Raw genomic sequence first — 18,757 nt, 5'->3', positions numbered from 1 at the left:
TTGGTCCCCACCTCACACCAAATACACAGACCTTTTGGCCCTTTCCTGCCCCTGCCGGGCTGTCTCGAGTTTCTCTACATTTGAACCTTCTGTTTCCTTTGGCTGTTGTATCTTTTCTCTTCCCCACCACCTCTCCCACTGATGAATATATTCTGCCTGCAGGGTCGATCTAATGTCTTCCCAGGCAAATCTTCCTGGGAAGGTCCATGTTGGAAAGGATTCTCTCCCAGACTGATGAAGGAAGCATGTGCCCTCCGGGGAACCCTCAGTCTCTTCTTGTTCCCCTGGGGACCAGGCTGCCCAGGTGAGTGTGGCCTCCTCCCATTACCTGGCAGAGAAAGGAGGTGGCTTCCCCCTCTGCCTCTGCAATGTTTTCCTGGAAGTGGAGGGCTGTGGGCTTCTAATTAATTCCACAGCCAGTTTGCCAAGCCCCCTGACCTCTGACTTGGCCCATCAGTCTGACTTAAAGGGGAGACGAGGGGTTTTCTGTTACACTCTGCACCTGCCCCTCAATTTCTGACTGGCTCCACACCCTATGCACTGCCCTCCAGTGATCTAGGGTGCTCAGAGCCTCCCCACTGTAGATCTGGCTCCAGCTTCAGCCTCCCAGCTCCCCCCAGGTGCTCTGTGTTCTCAGCATTACTCTCCAGCCTGCTGGTAGGGGTGGGCAGGTGCGTTTCTCTCCCAAGCTCGTAGCCAGGAAAAAGATTCTACCTGGAGAGTGGAGGAAGAACCCAAGGACTGTCCCTTTCTGTTCCCGTTTCTTCTTCCTCTTGCCTCCCTCCAGCTGTATTATTTCCAAAACCTACCCTTCCCCCAGCTTGGTTCCCCGACCCTGATCCTGAGTGTTTGATTTGGAACAAGGGGACAGAGGCTTACGTGGGCCACTTAAAATCCAGGTTCCTACTTCAGCTCCACCTCCCGAGCTTTGTCTGACCCCTGGCCCCCTCCGGCTCCACCCCTACCTCCATCTGCCCTCGGCGGCTTATCGTCAATGTGCCCATCTCGCCTCCTGCCCAGCAGCACCACTCAGAGACCAGGACACTCCAGAGACCCAAAGACATCTTGCTCCCAGGTTCTGTCTTTTCTCTTTGTATTTCCCATCCTGCATAATGATTCAGGAGCCTAAGGACCGTCCACGAGACTTAACGATGGCTATCTTCATTATCTTGTCCTTGCGTAGTGTGCTGGTGACAGGCATGGGTGAAGGTGGGAGTGACAAGGGAGTGGAAAGGGAAGGTGAACCCGGCCAGCCTCCCCGCTGCCCCTCCGTGTCCCCCAGCGCCCAGCCCTGGACACACCCCAGCCAGAGCCAGCTGTTTGCAGACCTGAGCCGAGAGGAGCTGACAGCTGTGATGAGCTTCCTGACCCAGCAGCTAGGGCCAGGCCTGGTGGATGCAGCCCAGGCCCGCCCCTCGGACAACTGCATCTTCTCAGTGGAGCTGCACCTGGCCCCCAAGGCCGCCACCCTGGCCCATCTGGACAGGGGGAGCCCCCCACCTGCCCGGGAGGCACTGGCCATCGTCTTCTTCGGCGGACAGCCTCAGCCCAACGTGAGTGAGCTGGTGGTGGGGCCACTGCCACGGCCCTCCTACCTGCGGGATGTGACGGTGGAGCGTTACGGGGGCCCCATCCCCTACCACCGCCGCCCCGTGTTGCTCCAAGAGTACCTGGACATAGACCGGCTGATCTTCGACAGAGAGCTGCCCCAGGCTGCTGGCCTCCTCCACCACTGCTGCTTCTACCAGCGCCAAGGACAGAACCTGGTGACGATGACCACGGCTCCCCGAGGTCTACAGTCAGGGGACCGGGCCACCTGGTTTGGCCTCTACTACAACATCTCGGGGGCCGGGTTTTTCCTGCACCCCGTGGGGTTGGAGTTGCTGGTAGACCACAAGGCTCTGGACCCTGCCCGCTGGACCATCCAGAAGGTGTTCTTTCAAGGCCGCTACTATGAGAGTTTGGCCCAGCTGGAGGACCAGTTTGAGGCAGGCCTGGTGAACGTGGTGCTGGTCCCAGATAATGGCACAGGTGGGTCCTGGTCCCTCAAGCCCCAGGGACCCCCCGGTCCGCCACCTCCTCTGCAGTTCTATCCCCAGGGCCCCCGCTTCGGTGTCCAGGGGAGTCGAGTGACCTCCTCATTGTGGACTTTCTCCTTTGGCCTTGGAGCTTTCAGTGGCCCCAGGATCTTTGACATTCGCTTCCAGGGAGAACGACTAGCTTATGAGATCAGCCTCCAGGAGGCCTTGGCTGTCTATGGTGGAAATTCTCCTTCTGCTCTGCGAAGCCGGTACACAGATGGTGGATTTGGCTTGGGTCACTTCTCTTCAACCCTGACCCGGGGGGTGGACTGTCCCTATGGGGCCACCTACGTGGACTGGCACTTCCTTCTGGAATCACACACCCCCAAGACAATACACGATGCCATTTGTGTGTTTGAACAGAACCAGGGCCTCCCCCTGAGGCGACATCACTCAGATATCCACTCCCGCTATTTTGGGGGCCTTGCAGAGACAGTGCTGGTGGTCAGATCTGTGTCGACCATGCTCAACTATGACTACGTGTGGGATATGGTCTTCCACCCCAACGGGGCCATAGAGGTCCGACTCCACGCCACCGGCTACATCAGTTCAGCCTTCCTCTTTGGTGCCACCCAAAGGTACGGGAACCGGGTTGGGGAGCACACGCTGGGCACGGTCCACACCCACAGTGCGCACTTCAAGGTGGATCTGGATGTAGGAGGTAAGACATCCCTGGGGAAGCAAGGATTCCAGAAGAGGGGACTGAGGTCTCCATGTCTTGCTTTAAGAATTGTCACTGAGGGGCGCCCGGGCAGCTCAGTGGGTTAAGCCTCTGCCTTCGGCTCAGGTCATGATCTCAGGGTCCTGGGATGGAGCCCCGCATCCGGCTCTCTGCTCAGCAGGGAGCCTGCTTCCCATCTCTCTCTCTGCCTGCCTCTCTGCCTACTTGTGATCTCTCTCTATCACATAAATAAATAAAATCTTTAAAAGAAAAAAAAAGAATTGTCACCGAAGGATTAAAAGATTACAAGTGAAAGTCAGGTTCCTCAGAGCTTTTCACGCTTAGCAGATCAGTTATTCTCCCATACTTAAGAAAAAAATTCTTCCATATTTTTAAATATAGCATCTGCAATATTTAATAAATTATAACATTTGTTATATTGTATACTATCTGTATCATATACTGATGTAAATATTTTGAATTTTCATTATCAAAATTGGATCATAACATACATATATTTTGCCACTTCTGTTTTTTTCACATAACAATGTAGAATTCATGCAAACAACAAATAGTTACTGAGTGCTTTTTTTTTTTTTTTTTTTTTTTAAGAAAGGGAGCAGGGGGAGGGGCAGAGGAAGAGAGAGAATCTTCAACAGGTTCTACAGCAGACACAGACCCCAAAGCAGGGCTCCATCTCACGACCCTGAGACCATGACCTGAGCTGAAATCAAGAGTTGGACACCTAACCGACTGGCCACTCCCGCATCCCACGAATGGGTATTTGTGCCAGTCACATCCCTAATGCAATTTAACAAATGAAACAGCAACCCTGCTCTTGAGAGGCTTACATTCTAATGGAGGAGTGGGCAACATGTGGAGTGCCTTGAAAAATGTGTATGATAGAAATATTGTTATGCTTAACTGCTCTGTGCCTCAGTTTACCCAAGTGTAAAAATGGTGTAAGAGTGCATTCTTAGTAAGACTACTAGAGGATTAATGATGAGTACCTTAAAACAACATTTCTTTAAAAATATATGTTTATTTATTTATTTCCCTAATCTCTACACCCAGCATGGGACTCGAACTCACAGCCCCAAGATTGAGAGCCTCATGTTTTTCTGACTGAGCCAGCTAGGGGTCCCCAAAACAATTTCTCTTTTGAAATAATTTTAGACTGAAGAAAAGTTGCAGACATTGTCCAGTTCCCATATACCCTTCACCCAGCTCCCCCTAATGTTAACATCTTATATAATTGCAATATGGTGATCAAAACCGGGAGGTTAATATTATTACAGTACTATTACCTAAATTACAGACCTTATTAGAGTTTTATTAGTTCTTCCATTAACTTTCTTTTTCTGTTCCAGGATCTAATCCAGGATCCCACACTGCATTTAGGTGACTTTTCTCCTTAGTTTTCTCCAATCTAAGACAGCTCCTTGGGCTTTTCTTGTATTCCATGACCTTGACATTAGGGAAGATTTTGGTCATTATGTTGTACAGTGGCTCTCAAATTAGGTTTCTCTGTTATTTTCTCATGATAAGATTGAGATTGTACTTCTTTCTTTTTTTTTGCAAGAAAACCAGAGAGATGACATTATGCCCTTCTCAGTGCATCATATCAAGGGGTATATGAGGTTGATATGTCTTATTACTGGTGATGTTGACCTCAAGCACTTGGTTAAGATGGCGTTTTCTGACTTTCTCCATTTTACAAGTTAGTACTTTTCCCAGGCACCTGGATGGTTCGGTCAGTTCATCATCTGCCTTCAGCTCGGGTCATGATCCTAGGGTCCTGGAGTCAAGCCCCATGTTGGGATCTCTGCAAGGCTGGGAGCCTGCTTCTCTCTCTCCTTCTGCCTATGACTCTGCCTGCTTGTGCTCTCTCTCTGTCAGATAAATAAGTATTTATTTATTTCTTTGACAGAGAGAGCAGGAACACAAGCAGGGGAGTGTTGGGGGTGCCCCAATAAATAAACTATTTTTTTAAGTTAGTATTTTTCCATTGGCAGTTAATAAATATCTTGGGGTGGGGTGCCTGGGTGGCTCAGTGGGTTAAACCTCTGCCTTCAGCTGAGGTAATGATCTCAAGGTCCTGGGATCAAACCCCAAATCAGGCTCTCTGCTCAGAAGTGAGTCTGCTTCCCCCACTCTCTCTGCCTACCTCTCTGCCTATCTGTGATCTCTGTTTGTCAAGCAAATAAATAAAAACCTTAAGAAAATAAATATCCTGGGGCAATTACTTTGATGCTATACAAATATCCTATTTCTTTTCTTTTTAAATTCTTGCCTACTAATTTTTACCATCTGTTGGTAGACTTTTTTTTTTTTTTTTTTGGCAAGAATTATTACTGCAACATTTCCCTACTGGTCATTTCAAATTTTTTTCTTTATCCTTTATTCATTATTAATTAATTAGAATTCTCCACAAGGAAAAGTTTTCCTCCATTGACATTGATTTATATATGCAATTATTTATAACCGCACAGATTCATGGATATTTATTTTATTCTAAGGGTTAATACTATCCCAGTATTGGCCATTGGGAGATGCTTCCAGTTGGTTCTTGTTCCTTTCAATATGCTGCCATCCTTTTTTGAATGCTTCTTTCTTTTTGGCACCATGGAATGTTCCTTTTTCTTTTTTTTAATTCATTTGAGAGAGAGAGAGACACCCAGGTGCCCCAAGATGTTCCAGTTTGAGCTTGTATTTTCCCTGCTCCAGCCCTGGAATCCAACCACTTCTCCAAGGAGCTCTGGCTCCTTTTTACTGGAGGATGCTCTTTAGAAACCAAGCCCAGGGCACCCAGGGTGCTCAGTAGCACTGGGCTGTCATTGCTTTTAGGCTCACTCCTTGGACTTCACTAGAAAATCACATTATGTATTCTACCTGGCACACACATCTCTCTATCTCCACACCTAAGCAAGGATGGCTCTTCAAGCTCTTTGAACTATGCCTGACACGTAGTGAGAAGTATTAACCATTGTTGCTGTCATTATGGTCCATATGAGCCCATTGTGTGGATGTTCCAGAAAGAACTGTTGGCCTTTAATTGTCACCTGTGGTGTGGACTGGGGGCAGTGAATCCCCAAAAGGAAAGCAAGATTCTACTGCTACTTTGGCATATGTTCCTTACTGCTCCTTGGTCTCAAGTCAAAGTTGACTCCCAACAGGGTACCTAGTTAGATTCTAATGAAAATCATTCAAAATTCCCGGAGCTCAAGGAACAGACTCTACCTTTGGCCCTGCTCTTAATTCCTCGCCAAGCACCAAATGATAGGAAGCACCATCAAGCTCCGGCAGCATTGGGCCCGGCTCTGATTTGCCTTCCCTCTGACTTGTCTGTCTGCTGTCTGCGTGTGGTGCACCCACTCTGTGTGGCTCTCCTCTGTGTGCTGCTGTGTGGGCAAGGCAGAGCCAGAGTGAGACCAGGGTCCCCAGCATCACCACAGTGCTAACCTCCTGCCCTTGGTGACAAGCCTGAGCATGTTACTTAAATTCCCTAAGCCTCAGTTGTCCCATCTCTACAATGGGCACAAGGGTAGTTCCTCCTTCATAGGGCTGCAGTGTGAGTAAAGCACCAATGCCTTGCAGTGTGCAGAGCTCCTTGAAGGGTAATGAATGTGAGCTACCGCTGTTATTATGGTCATGATAAGGCAGTTCCGGTGATGCTATGGGGTTTCATTCATGAGCCACAGACCCTTTCCTTGGGTCAGAAGGAATCAGACTCTGCACATGGCCTGCTAGGCTGCTCCAACCTCAGGGCAACCATCCTCCTTGGCCAGCCCTCAAAGAGATGAGGTCAGTGGAGGCCCGGTCACAAGGTGTCCGGGATTATTCCCAGAAATGACATCAGGCAGAAACACCATCACCAAATCTCTGGATTGGGGTATCTTGGGGAGAGGGAGGGAAGCAGGGACACACTCCATCCTGGATTTCTCCTTGGCCCCACTCTGAGGCGGTGAGTGGCGGGGAGGGGACAGAGTCCAGAGGCAACAGGGCAGCTGCATGACTGGCTCTTCCTCCCCCCCCACCTCCATCCCTCCCCTACAGGACTAGAGAACTGGGTCTGGGCTGAGGACATGACCTATGTCCCCATGGCGGTCCCCTGGAGCCCCGAGCACCAGGTGCAGAGGCTGCAGGTGACCCGGAAGCTGCTGGAGACCGAGGAGCAGGCCTCCTTCCCCCTGGGAGGCGCCCGGCCCCGCTACGTGTACCTGGCCAGCAACCACAGCAACAAGTGGGGTCACCCGCGGGGCTACCGCATCCAGGTGCTCAGCTTTGCAGGGGAGCCGCTGCCCCAGAACAGCTCCTTGGAGAGAGCCTTCAGCTGGGGGAGGTGAGTGGTGGGGTGTCACGGCTGGAGGAGGTGAACTGTAAGACGGGCCCATGTGGCTGAGAAGCTATGTTGTCCCAACCTCCCGCAGGTGTGCATGCACATACACAATCACAAACGCGCATGCACAAACACATGCTCCTGGGCCACAATCTTAGTGCCGCTCAAAATGAAGCCAGCCCACTGCACGGAGGGAGGGACGGAGAGCTTCGTGCTGAGTCAAACATGCAGAGATGTGGAAGGCGGAGTCCAGGCTGCGGGCACAAGGGGCTGCACTGTGCCATTCTTTCAACTTTTCTGCATGTTTAAAATGTTCACAATGAACGTCGGAGGAAAACACAAAGAGCAAGAGAGGAACGTGGGTTGGAGGGAATATACTGTCCTCACACCCAGGCAGTCGACATCCTGGGATGGCCTGAGGATGGGAATCGGGCCCCGTCTGCACGCACATATCCAGGGTGCGGGCTCAGATCTGGGTGGATGCGTGAGGATGCCATTCCCACCTGAGGTCTGAACGATGCACCCGTGGATGTAGGAGATACGGGATATGGAACGAACTCCAGAACTCTGTGGGACAGAGAGACAGAAAGAGAACAAGTATACAGAGAATGATAATGAGGTTCGACACCATGAGACCTTTATGCTCATTTCCCCTCTGTGTTCCCTCTTCGGTGGGGCTTTGGGCAGTAGGACAGGTTGCTGACCTCATGCTCTAATCTGGTCTTCCTAGGTACGAGCTGGCCGTGACCCAGCGGAAGGAAGAGGAGCGCGGCAGCACCAGCATCTACAATTTGAACGACCCTTGGTCTCCCACTGTGGACTTTGCTGACTTCATCAACAATGAGACCATCGCAGGGCAGGTGAGCTGAGAGGGAGGAGGGGAAGACATGACGGGGAGGGAAGGGGAGCTAGGATGAGCCACCTCATTCGCTCCTAAGCTGGATTCCTTGGGGGTCTTTAGAACCTACTGGGAAAGAAAGCTTTGTGATTTCACCTTTTTCCTGGGCTAGTGAGCTAAATCCTCACATCCACGGCTGCTGTAGGAGGCAGGCCTGTCCCTCACGAAGCCAGGCCTCAGGATCCTCTTTCTTCTCCTCTGCCAGGACCTGGTGGCCTGGGTGACAGCTGGTTTCCTGCACATCCCACATGCGGAAGACGTTCCCAACACGGTGACTGTGGGGAACGGCGTGGGCTTCTTCCTCCGACCCTACAACTTCTTTGACCAGGACCCCTCCTTCGAGTCTGCGGACTCTGTCTATTTCCAGGAGGACCAGGATGCCGGGGCCTGCGAGGTCAACCCCCTGGCTTGCCTTCCCCAGGCTGCTGCCTGTGCCCCAGACCTCCCCGCCTTCTCCCACGGGGGCTTCTCTCACAACTAAGGGGTCCCCGGGATGGGGAGTGTGCCAGGGACCCCAGGGCCAGGCTGTGGGGAAAGGAGCAGTGGGCGCTGGGCCAGGTGGCCTGATGCTCTCTTTTCCTTTCTTCCACCTGGAAGCTCCCCGCCTCCCCTTCCCCCCAGGCTCCCTCTCTATGGCCCTCCCTGACACCCCCTCCCTCCTGGGAGCATCCTGAGCCTGTGATGCCTGGCACAGGGGGAGGGGCAGAGATGCGCCTGAGCTTTGTTGACCCCAGACCTGCTGGGTTCCTGTCCCAAAAGAGAAGAATGGCCAACTGATGCCCGGACTGATGGCCAAGCTTTTCCCAGAAGATTCCTGTTTCTTCTTTTTTTAATCTTACTTTTTTTTTTTTTTTAACAAGATATAATTCGCATGCCATTAAATCGCATGTACATTAAACATGTACAAGTTAGGGGTTTTTAGTATATTTACAAAGTTGTGCAACCATCACCCTATCCATTTCCAGAGCATTCTCAACACCTAAGAAAGAAACCCCGGACCTGTTAGCACTCTCTTTTCCCTCCAACCCCTTCCCGGCTCTAGGCAACCACTCAGCTTTCTGTCATTGTCAATTTTCTGATATTCTGGACATCTCGTATAAAGAGATTTGTAGAGTATGTGGCCTTCTGTGATTGGCTTTTTTCCATCAGTGTCACGTGTCTGAGGTGCGGACGTGTTGGAGCAGGTGTCCGTCCTTCGTTCCCTAATGGCTGAGGCCCGTTCCACCCCGGGGATAGACCACACTTTGTTCATCCGTTCTTTCCCTGACGGCCATTTGGCTTATTTCCACTTCGTGGACAATGCCGCGGTGAACCTTCATGGGCAAGCTCTTGTGCGGACAAACGTTTTTGTTTCTCTTCAGCACACCCGGGCGTGGAACTGCTGGGGCATACGGTCACCTGAGGCTTAACCTTTTGAGGAATCACAGACTGTTGTCCAACATGACTGCGCCATTACTTATCCCTTCTTCTTTTTTTTATTGTGTTAAAACATACATTACACAAAATTTACAGTTTATAAAAACTGATCATTTTTAGAGGTACACTTGAGTGTCATTAACATTCAGAAGCCTTCTGGGGCCTTCCCAGCTCCTCCTCTGTCCTTGGGTCTGGAATGAAGACGAGGCCTCCAGAGGCCAGCTGTTCTCTTGAATACCAGGGCAGCGTCCCCACCAGGCCTGTGTCCTTCTTATTCCAGAACATTCCTTCTCCTCCCTGTGTTCCTCCTCCTCGTGCTACTTCAGCTTCTGCTCCCTGGCGTTTCCCTCCTCTCGGTACCTGAATAAAAATGTCCCTCCTGTCATCTTGTCATCTGTCTCCTCTGCCAAATCGTCTTCTGAGTTCCTGGCATGGATGGAGACCACAGGGAATATGCTTTTGAGATAGGATGGTCAAAGGACAGAAGCAATTCAGGGGGTTTTGTGGGTGGAATGTTCTAAGGGCCATGAGTGACAGTGGTTTCCGTTCCAACAGCCAGCCCCCCCATGACCAGAACATCACTGAAGATAGCAACCAGAAAGCATCCGGAGCCTGGCCCTAAGGCCAGGGGCTGTCTGATCAGGGGCAGGCATGCCAATGAGCCAGGGGTGTCCCAGTGAGAACCAGCCTGGCCTGGTCAACAGCCTCCAGGGCCTCCCATCCCCACTGGCCTTCCTGAGGTGTATACTGTGGATGAGGATAAATAAGAACTAGAAGAGTTTCCAGAAAAGAGTGTGGGGGCAAGAGTAAGATTGGGAGATGCCTCCAGACTAGAGAAACCCATGGGGAAAGTGGTGTCCACACCTCTGCTTGGATAGCTTGCCTACTTGTGTCAGTCTCTTTTCTAGAAAAGGGGGTTGTGGGGTCAGGAAGAGAGGGGCTTCCTTTCCCAGGAGGAAGGCCAGGCCACTGACCCAGCCCTAGGGGAGGGCAAACCATGGCAAGAGGGTAATTGAGGGCACAGAGATTTGAGTCCAGCTCAACTTGAGAGCAGATAGAAATGCCAAGACACCACAGAAATCCTATGGTTCCCTCGAGAACTGCCTACACCCCCAGGTTAACCAAGTGATGTGGAAAGGAACTGAGTTCTGGCAAAGGGACCTTCATACAAAGACTAAAAGCCATGGGAGCCACACTGTTGATTCAAGAATAGCAGCAGGATATGGTGAAATATCTCAGATGGAGAAGGGGTGAAGGCAGAGCTGGTTAAGACAGTTAAACTGATGCTTCTTTCCATTTTGTTTCTAAGGTCAGCAATTTAGTGTCTCTTTATCCTCTCAGCCCGGATAAATGCCCTGTTTTGACTTTCTTGTGTTTCCTTGTGTGAAAAAATTTGAACCATGATGGGTATAGATGCTCTCCTCTTGGCTCTCCCCAGCCTGCACCAAACAAATGCAGGGAGGAGCCAAGAATGCTTCTCTTGGCTGTTCCAGCTCTGCTTCTCCTCTTGCAAGAATGGGGAGAGGGGACACGTGCTCCCAGCCTGAGGTCTGTGTGAGGGGTTCTGCTACTGTGGCTCACCTGCTAACGAATAGGTGTGTGATGGGCTCCCCACTGGGGTCAGAGGGGATCATCTGAGCCACTCCAAAGGAGTGGGTGCGCAGGGAGTGCTCAGGAAAAGCCCTGAGGCAGCCTCGTTGGAAGGCCTTCCTGGGAACACACGCTTCCAGCCGCAAGAGAAAGAGTAACCGGACCCTGAGGAATAGCCCAGAGAGATCCAAGGGTCAGAGTAGCAAAGTTGTAGGGGAATCCTGGTGAGTGGGAAAGAACTCTGGGAATGTGGGTCTCTGGACCTACAGACCCCACTTAAAGGACCTCAACCACATACACACACACACTATCCATGCAAGCTGGTCTTTTAGCGGCACCTGCTTCAGGTCCCCCCTCCAACACATGGCCCGTGGCCGATGGTTGACCATATTTGCTCCACTCAGGCTTTGTAGGCAGGTATCTGCAGCTTCTATATAATTCTTCCTCTTCCTCCCCACATCTGGACTCTGTGACTGGAAATCGATTATAAGGCTTTTATCCCAGACACCTGCCCATGGCATATTCCTTATACTCCTTGACCTTATGTCTGTGGGCCAGAATATGATGGGGGACTCCCCCTTTCTTAAAGACCCTCAAGGAAAGTGAAGTCTCAGTCTTTCCTGCTTCTCCCATTGAAATGGAGCCAGGATGATGAAGACCAACCCGGGTGAGGTAATTTCCATCTGTTGCCTCACAACAACCTTGAGAAGCAGATATTATTATCATTCCCATTTTACAGATGAGAACACTAAGATTCAGAGGGATTAAGTAACTTGCCACAAGTCATCTGGCTAATAAACAGGGGGCTGGGCTTGAACCCAAGCCTTTGTGGAATTATAGCTAACAGCTTTCTCCTATCCCACTGTACTTCCTCACTGCCTGGCAGGCCTGGTTAAAGAATTCAACAAGGTGATATTTGAGAAGTATTGTTGAACTTGGTACCTGATCCATGGTAAGTGACCCTCTAAGAGCAAAATCAACATGCAATGGACCAGAACAGAAATATGCACAGTTGCCTTAAAGCAAAGCCTCTTGACCTTGACTGTGTATTAAATCATTGGTGGAACTTGTAAAACTGCATACCAGGCTGTACCTCAGACCAATCACATCAGAGTCCCTGGGGGTGAGGCTCAGATATTAGCAGCTCTTAAATTTCCCCATGGTGATTTTTTTTTTAATTTTTTATTTATTTGACAGACAGAGATCACAAGTAGGCAGAGAGGCAGACAGAGACAGAGAGGGGGAAGCAGGCTCCCCACTGAGCAGAGAGCCCAATGTGGGGCTCAATCCCAGGACCCTGGGATCATGACCAGAGCCGAAGGCAGAGGCTTTAACCCACTGAGCCACCCAGGCGCTCCCTCACCATGGTGATTCTGACGTGTATCCAAGGTTGAGAAAACTCTGGGACAGCAGTTCAATTCTAAGCTTGCCAGAGGAATATTGATATATAAAGATCTACAAAGAATGTGTCTAAAATATATAAATAATACGTTCATCAGAAGGTGCAGTAGGGGCGCCTGGGGTGATCTCTGTCTGTCAAATAAATAAATAAAATCTTAAAAAAAAAAAAAAAGAAGGTGCAGAAAAGGAGCATTAGTGAATCCAACCCAGTGGGATAATCTGACCACGTCTAGAGCAGAGAAGCCAGCTCAAGCCTGGGCATGTCCAGCCCTGGAGGCACATTAGCCACTTGGTTGGATGCATGAGACACTGTCAAACGTAGCCCATGATCAACTTCTGATTCTGATTCCCAGCTCTTTGAGCCAGCTTCCCATCACACCTTGGTCATGGAAGGAAAATGGGCAAGTCAATTATATCTCTTGTATACATGAACTAATTGATATTCTGTTAAAAATTATTTTTGCTTTGACAGTTACCATAAATGAAGATTCACCTGCAATTGTTCTTTTGATGAATTTAGATCTTCCTGAAAGATGATCTCCCTGGGTGATCTGATGAATCTGGTTTCTGACTTAGGTCCCTCCCTTGGACTGTGGTGAATTCACCAAGAAACCATCATGGGATGCCCTGGAGATATCAGCCAGACTCTCCTGCTACAACCCACCTAGCCTTGCCTAGACTTCACATCTAACTTCCAGAGCAAATTCTCACCTTCCTTCCTTTCTCCTCCTACAGTTTTTCCTTGGCCAGCTGAACCCCAGAGCTCCTTGGGGGCACCTGGGTGGTTCAGTTGGTTAAGGATCCGACTCTTGATTTTGGCTCAGGTCGTGATATCAGCATTGTGAGATGGAGCCCCACATCAGGCTCCACACTGGATGGAATCTTAAGCTTGCTTAAGCTCTGCCTCTCCAGCCCAGCTTGCATGTACCTGCGCTTTCTCTGTCTCCCTCTCTAAAAGAATAAAAGTGAAAATAAATCCTAAGAGCTCCTTACTCTCTGCCAGACATATGGGATCATTCATAAATCAGTTTCAGCACCCCCTGCCATCCTGATGTCCCACACTCCAAATGCTCCAACCATGTGGCCTTCCCCATTCCATTCCCATCCACTCGCGCCTCTGTACCCCCTCCTTCCTTACTCTGGTTCTTCCCTCTTCCTCCTCCCTTACTCCTTCCTGCATTTATTCATCCTCGAATAGCACTCCCTGAGCAAACCTAGCTGCTTTGTTCTCCCTGTTCCCTTGGTACTTTGGACAGAACCCTGCAAAGAGGTTCAGTGCTGAATTCTAGTTCACTGTCTCCATGTATTCTCCCTTTGCTCTCCATCTGAGACTGAGCTCTCTGGGGCAAGACCCATGTCCTGTTGGCCTTACTGGCCTGGTGCCTAGCATTATGGGTGACCCACAATGCCCATTATAGGTGCTTAAATACATCTTTGTTGAAATTTGAACAAACAATAACTACTGCTATAGTCAAGTAATTCTCTGTTTTATAAGAAGACATTTCATATCCAGTTTTTCCTTTTTGACTACCTCTTAAAGGAAGATCTAAGAAAGCCCCAGAATTTCAAGTGAAAAATCACCCAGGCCGTACAGGTTAGGCCAGGACATGGGGCCAAAGGGCGACACTGCTGCGCTGAGCCTGAGCATTCCCTCTCCAGATGAGACCTGCACTGCTGGAACCATTACCCAGCAAAGGTCACAGAAAGAGGGGGAGATGGCACAGAAGGTTTCTGAGTAGGTGAACATTGGCAGATCTGAAATCAGTTCCCCACACTGGGCTTTTCCTGATACAGACAGGAGAGGTCCAGAGCCTGGACCCCAAGAAGCATGGGGTGGGAGAGTTAGAGGCAGAGGCTGAGTATTGGCCCCCCAAATGCTCTAGCATGGGGCATGCACATGGGAAAGGTGTTTGTGAGGCAACATCCCCAATGAGTTCACGTTTTCCTCATTCCACAACATGGCATAGTGTTCGTGGTGGGGTTTCTAGAGCTAGATTGCTGGCGTTTGGTTCTGGCAAATGTCACCCTTGGGGAATTTATTTAACTTCTTTGTAGCTCACTTTCCACACCTGTAAGATGGGGACAGTAATAAGATTTACCTTGGAATTTTTATGAGGATTCAATGAGATAATCCATGTAATTTTCCAAAACCAGTTCTTGACGTATAGTAAGTGCTCAATGAATACTAGCCAGTATTTCATAGTTCATTAACCAGCATCTACTGGGCACTTCTGCTACTTCATAAAAACCCGCCCTGGGGGGAAAAAAAAAAAAAAACCAAAAAACCAAAAACCAAACAAAACAAAAAAAATCACCCTGAAACTTAATGACTTAAAACAGGAAATCATTTTATTTGTTATTTGTTCCATAGGTCAGCTATCGGGGCTGGGCTCAGATGGGAAGTTCTTCTGCCGGAATCACCCAGGATCACTCACACAGCCACAGATCTCTGGCAGTAGGACTGGAGCTTGATGGTGTCATTTGGTGTCACTCGCATGTCTGGTGGCTAGAGCTGGCCATCAGGTCACATGTTACAGCAGTGAGTCTCAGCAGACCAGCCTTGACTTTTCCCCTTTGTGGCCCAGCCCCAAAAGGATAGCCCTAGTGAACGGAGGCTTTCCGAGCCAAGGCTTGAGATCAAGCCCAGGGTCAAGGGATGGAGATGTAAACTTCACAAGTTGCTAGGAAGACAGGCAAAGTCACAGTGCAAAAGGACAGGGGGCCGTGTTGAGAACTGTCACAGCCATCTACATAGGCTACCATGATAAACACTCAGAGTTCAGTTCTGAAAGCTGGAAGAAATGTTTTCATGGCCCCCAGAGCTCAGAACAGCAGGGAAAATGTTGAGACATAGGAAAAACAACTGTAATGCAAGGTTTGAACATGAGGAGTGCCCCAAGATCAGAACAGTGAAGTGCTAGGGGATTCAGGTCAGTTTATTCCTTTACAGTGAGGAGGGGTGAGCTTTAGTGGGTTGGAAAGGCTTTATTAGTTTGCCCCTGAACATGGTTAGAATCTGGACACGAAGGGGGTGGGGGTTAGGGAGAGGATGGTTGGGTTATGGACATTGGAGAAGGTATGTGCTACAGTGAGTGTTGTGAAGTATGTAAACCTGGAGATTCACAGACCTGTACTCCTGGGGCTAATAATATATGTTAATTAAAAAAAATAATCTGGACATGAGGGGATGGGGAAAATTGTATTCCAGGTGAAGGGAAGAGCAAATTTAGGAAAACCAAGGTGTATCAGGGAAATCCAAACCCATCTAATATAGAACTAGAGTGAGGGATCCATGAAGGAGAGATTGGAAACATAAGGCTAGAAAGATCACCTGGGGTCTGATTGTGACTAAACTTGAATTTGAACTTCATTCTGGAGGCATTGGGGAGCCTCTGGATATTTTTTAGGTGACCAGTGAGAAGAACTGTATTGTAAGAAGACTGTTTTGCCAGCAGTCTTTTGGAGGACTTGGGCCGTCAACAAGAAGGGGAGTAGGAGATCATTCGATAAGGGACTGACTAGCAGGTCTAGGCAGAGAGATTGACAAGGAGCAGCAAGAATAGAAAATATATGGTCAGAACCCAATGAGGCAGCATCGAGGATGACTCAAAGGTTGCCAGGCTCAGTGCCTAAAGGATGGAGGAAGAAGAGAGGTATATACAAAGCAAGAAAGTCCAGAGGAGGAACAGGTCTGGAAGGAACTCGTGGATTTGAGGAATGTGTGGGACACCCAAGTGGTGTCCAAGCCGTGTCCAACATCATGCCATGGGAGGAGGAAGAGGAGAGAGGAGAGGAGGGGAGAGCTTGCTGGAGCAACCCTGAACACAAGGAGGGCGAACCCTTCAAAATAGCTGTCAGAAGTGCCAGATGTGGCCAAAAGATCAAGGAAGAAGGATGAGAAAAGGCCAATCAGCAGATATGACAGTGAGAAGGTCATGTGGACTTCCCAGTAGAGCAGACAGAAGTTGCACCGGGCTGAGGAGGGAGCAGCAGGCGTCCTGCTTTCTGGAATTCAAGGTTGGAGAGATCCCCTGAACTTCCGGGACTCCAGTGCCACCCTCCTTCCACTTCAGCCCTACTATAGTAAAGGAAATCTTTAAACTCCTAAAAATAGAGCAAACACTGTCTTTCCCTTTCATCCCAGAGGAGGGAAGCATGCAAGACTCTCCTTGCCTTTCTCCCTCTGTCTCCTGCCTGCTGGCCGGAGATCCAGCAGTGTCAGGACTCGTATCCAGGGAGACAGGCGTTGGCGGGACAGACGGCTGTTTACTTCCTAGCAGAGCCCTGCCGTGTTTTCATAGCTCAGAATAGTTCCTTGGCCCTTTGCAGGCTTGGGGGTGGGGTTTGGGGGGCAGGGAAACCTCACTGTTTGTTTTCAGGACAATTCCAGGCCTCTTCCTCTTTCTCTGCATTGTGGTCCTCATTGGGGAATTCTCAGAGGGGGTAAGGTGTGGGCTCAAAGGGTCCAAGACTACTGATTTCCTAATTATCTCCCCCCAGCTGTGCTCCGGAAGAAGGAAGGGCTCATAACTGGCTGTGCAGCGTGGTGTTTTGGTTGGGACAAAAACGCTCCGGCCATTAAGGAAAGAGTTGATTAAAAGACTGCAGGGCAGAGCTGGGGGAGAAAGAGAGGGGGGAAGAGAAGGGGGAACTGCCCCCTCCTCCAGTCTCCGTCTGGGCTGGCTTCCAGCGTCTGTGCAGGGAGCTCCCCTCTACTGGAGACCCCCAGAGGGCTTCTTGGACCCCTTTTGCCTGGCAGCTCTGGGCTGCACACTGGTATCTGGAAGTTGCCCAGAGGTGGGAGGAAAAACCAGCTTCACTGAATATTCCTTTGAACTCTGAATTTTTACTTTTATATTATTTATTTTTTAAAAAGATTTTATTTTATTTATTTGACAGACAGAGATCACAAGTAGGCAGAGAGGCAGGCAGAGAGAGAGGAGGAAGCAGGCTCCCCGCTGAGCAGAGAGCCCCACGTGGGGCTCGATCCCAGGACCCTGAGATCACGACCTGAGCTGAAGGCAGAGGCTTAACCCACTGAGCCACCCAGGCGCCCTGAACTCTGAATTTTTAAAAAACTATGTGACTATGTTGCCTTTTTTTTTTTAAAAAGATTTTATTTATTTGTTAGAGAGAGAGCGCAAGCACAGGCAGACAGAGTGGCAGGCTAGAGGCAGAGGGAGAAGCAGGCTCCCTGCCGAGCAAGGAGCCCGATGTGGGACTCGATCCCAGGACGCTGGGATCATGACCTGAGTCAAAGGCAGCCGCTTAACCAACTGAGCCACCCAGGCGTCCCGCCTTTTTTTTTTTTTTTTTTTTTTAAAGTAATCTCTATACCCAGTGTAGGGCTCAGATCCACCCCTGAGATCAAGAGCCCACCTCCCCACCAACTGAGCCTGCCAGGTGCTCCATAACTACAGGACTTTGGAAAATATTTTAACGAAGAAGATATGAACACATTTATCTTCTCCTTCTAGCAATAATGAATCATTGACTTCTGTTGGGTCATTAAAAGTCAGGAACCACGTCATGGGAACTCCTTTTCAAGGGAGCACCAAAGAGTCGGGAATGTTAACACAGGATGAAGGGTGGCGGTCACCAAGTCTCCTCAAAACTGTTGACAAAAGTCAAACCCAGACGACTGTAGTGACTCAGCCAAGGTCACACAGCTCTCTCATCTTCCCTTGTAATCTTTTATTTTCCTGTTAAATCCTGGCGATAGCAGCGGGGGAGGGGTGGTCTTTGGGGCCGCCCGCGGGAGGCCTGAGGGTGTCTCTGAGAATCCTCTAAGGGAAATCAAGACCTTCCTTCTGTCCCACACCCACCTCTACCACCACCACCACCACCACCACCACCCCCCGCCCCGGCAGACCCCACCTCACTCCACCTCCCACCGGGCTGAGCTCTGGCAGCCGCAGGACTTAGTTTCCCTTCTTGTTCCTCGGTCCCAATTCTTTCAAAGAATTTCAAAGAAGCCTTGAAGCAAGGAAGGGATGGCATCTTTAGCTTGAGTCACATTTCCTGTCTCACCTTGGATAGCCCCTCTTTGCCTCCGGGGTACAGACCAGAAGGAAGGGGAAAATGAGCTTTTTGCACACGGTTCCAACCACTATATTGGAGACTTACTTCCCGTGCCTCTGCCTCTGCAGTGCACCGTGGACAAAGTTTAACTCCTGGCAGGAAGGATGAAATTTGACAGCAAGAATGTGTCCTGAGGGCTCACATGATTTGGCATTGCCCAAGGTTTGACGTGGAGCAGGAGAACTGTCTACCATCTGGTGGGGAGGGGACTGGTTGACCATGTGTGGAAACAGGATATTCTCTGGAGGGAACAACAGCTTCTCTAGGGAGGACAGCAAGGAAGATGGGGG

At 49.8% G+C, this 18,757-nt stretch overlaps 1 protein-coding gene across 2 annotated transcripts; it reads left to right on the top strand.

The window, feature by feature from the left end:
* The first annotated feature begins 945 nt into the window (after positions 1–945).
* On the top strand, positions 946–9,095 carry LOC131816429 (membrane primary amine oxidase-like). 2 transcript variants are annotated; one of them, XM_059149153.1, is made up of 5 exons: positions 946–1,075; positions 1,184–2,742; positions 6,799–7,084; positions 7,812–7,941; positions 8,185–9,095. In XM_059149153.1, the coding sequence occupies exons 2-5, from the start codon at positions 1,200–1,202 to the stop codon at positions 8,458–8,460; spliced, it is 2,235 nt and encodes a 744-aa protein (XP_059005136.1). In that variant the 5' UTR covers positions 946–1,075; positions 1,184–1,199; the 3' UTR covers positions 8,461–9,095. The 2 variants fall into 2 exon arrangements, with proteins under 2 accessions (XP_059005136.1, XP_059005135.1); XM_059149152.1 differs by having other exon boundaries at positions 955–2,742.
* Positions 9,096–18,757: the final 9,662 nt, after the last annotated feature.

This window comes from Mustela lutreola, chromosome 15 (genome assembly GCF_030435805.1).
Source record: "Mustela lutreola isolate mMusLut2 chromosome 15, mMusLut2.pri, whole genome shotgun sequence".
Classification (NCBI taxonomy): domain Eukaryota; kingdom Metazoa; phylum Chordata; class Mammalia; order Carnivora; family Mustelidae; genus Mustela; species Mustela lutreola.
This window is presented reverse-complemented; position numbering and strand designations above follow the sequence as displayed.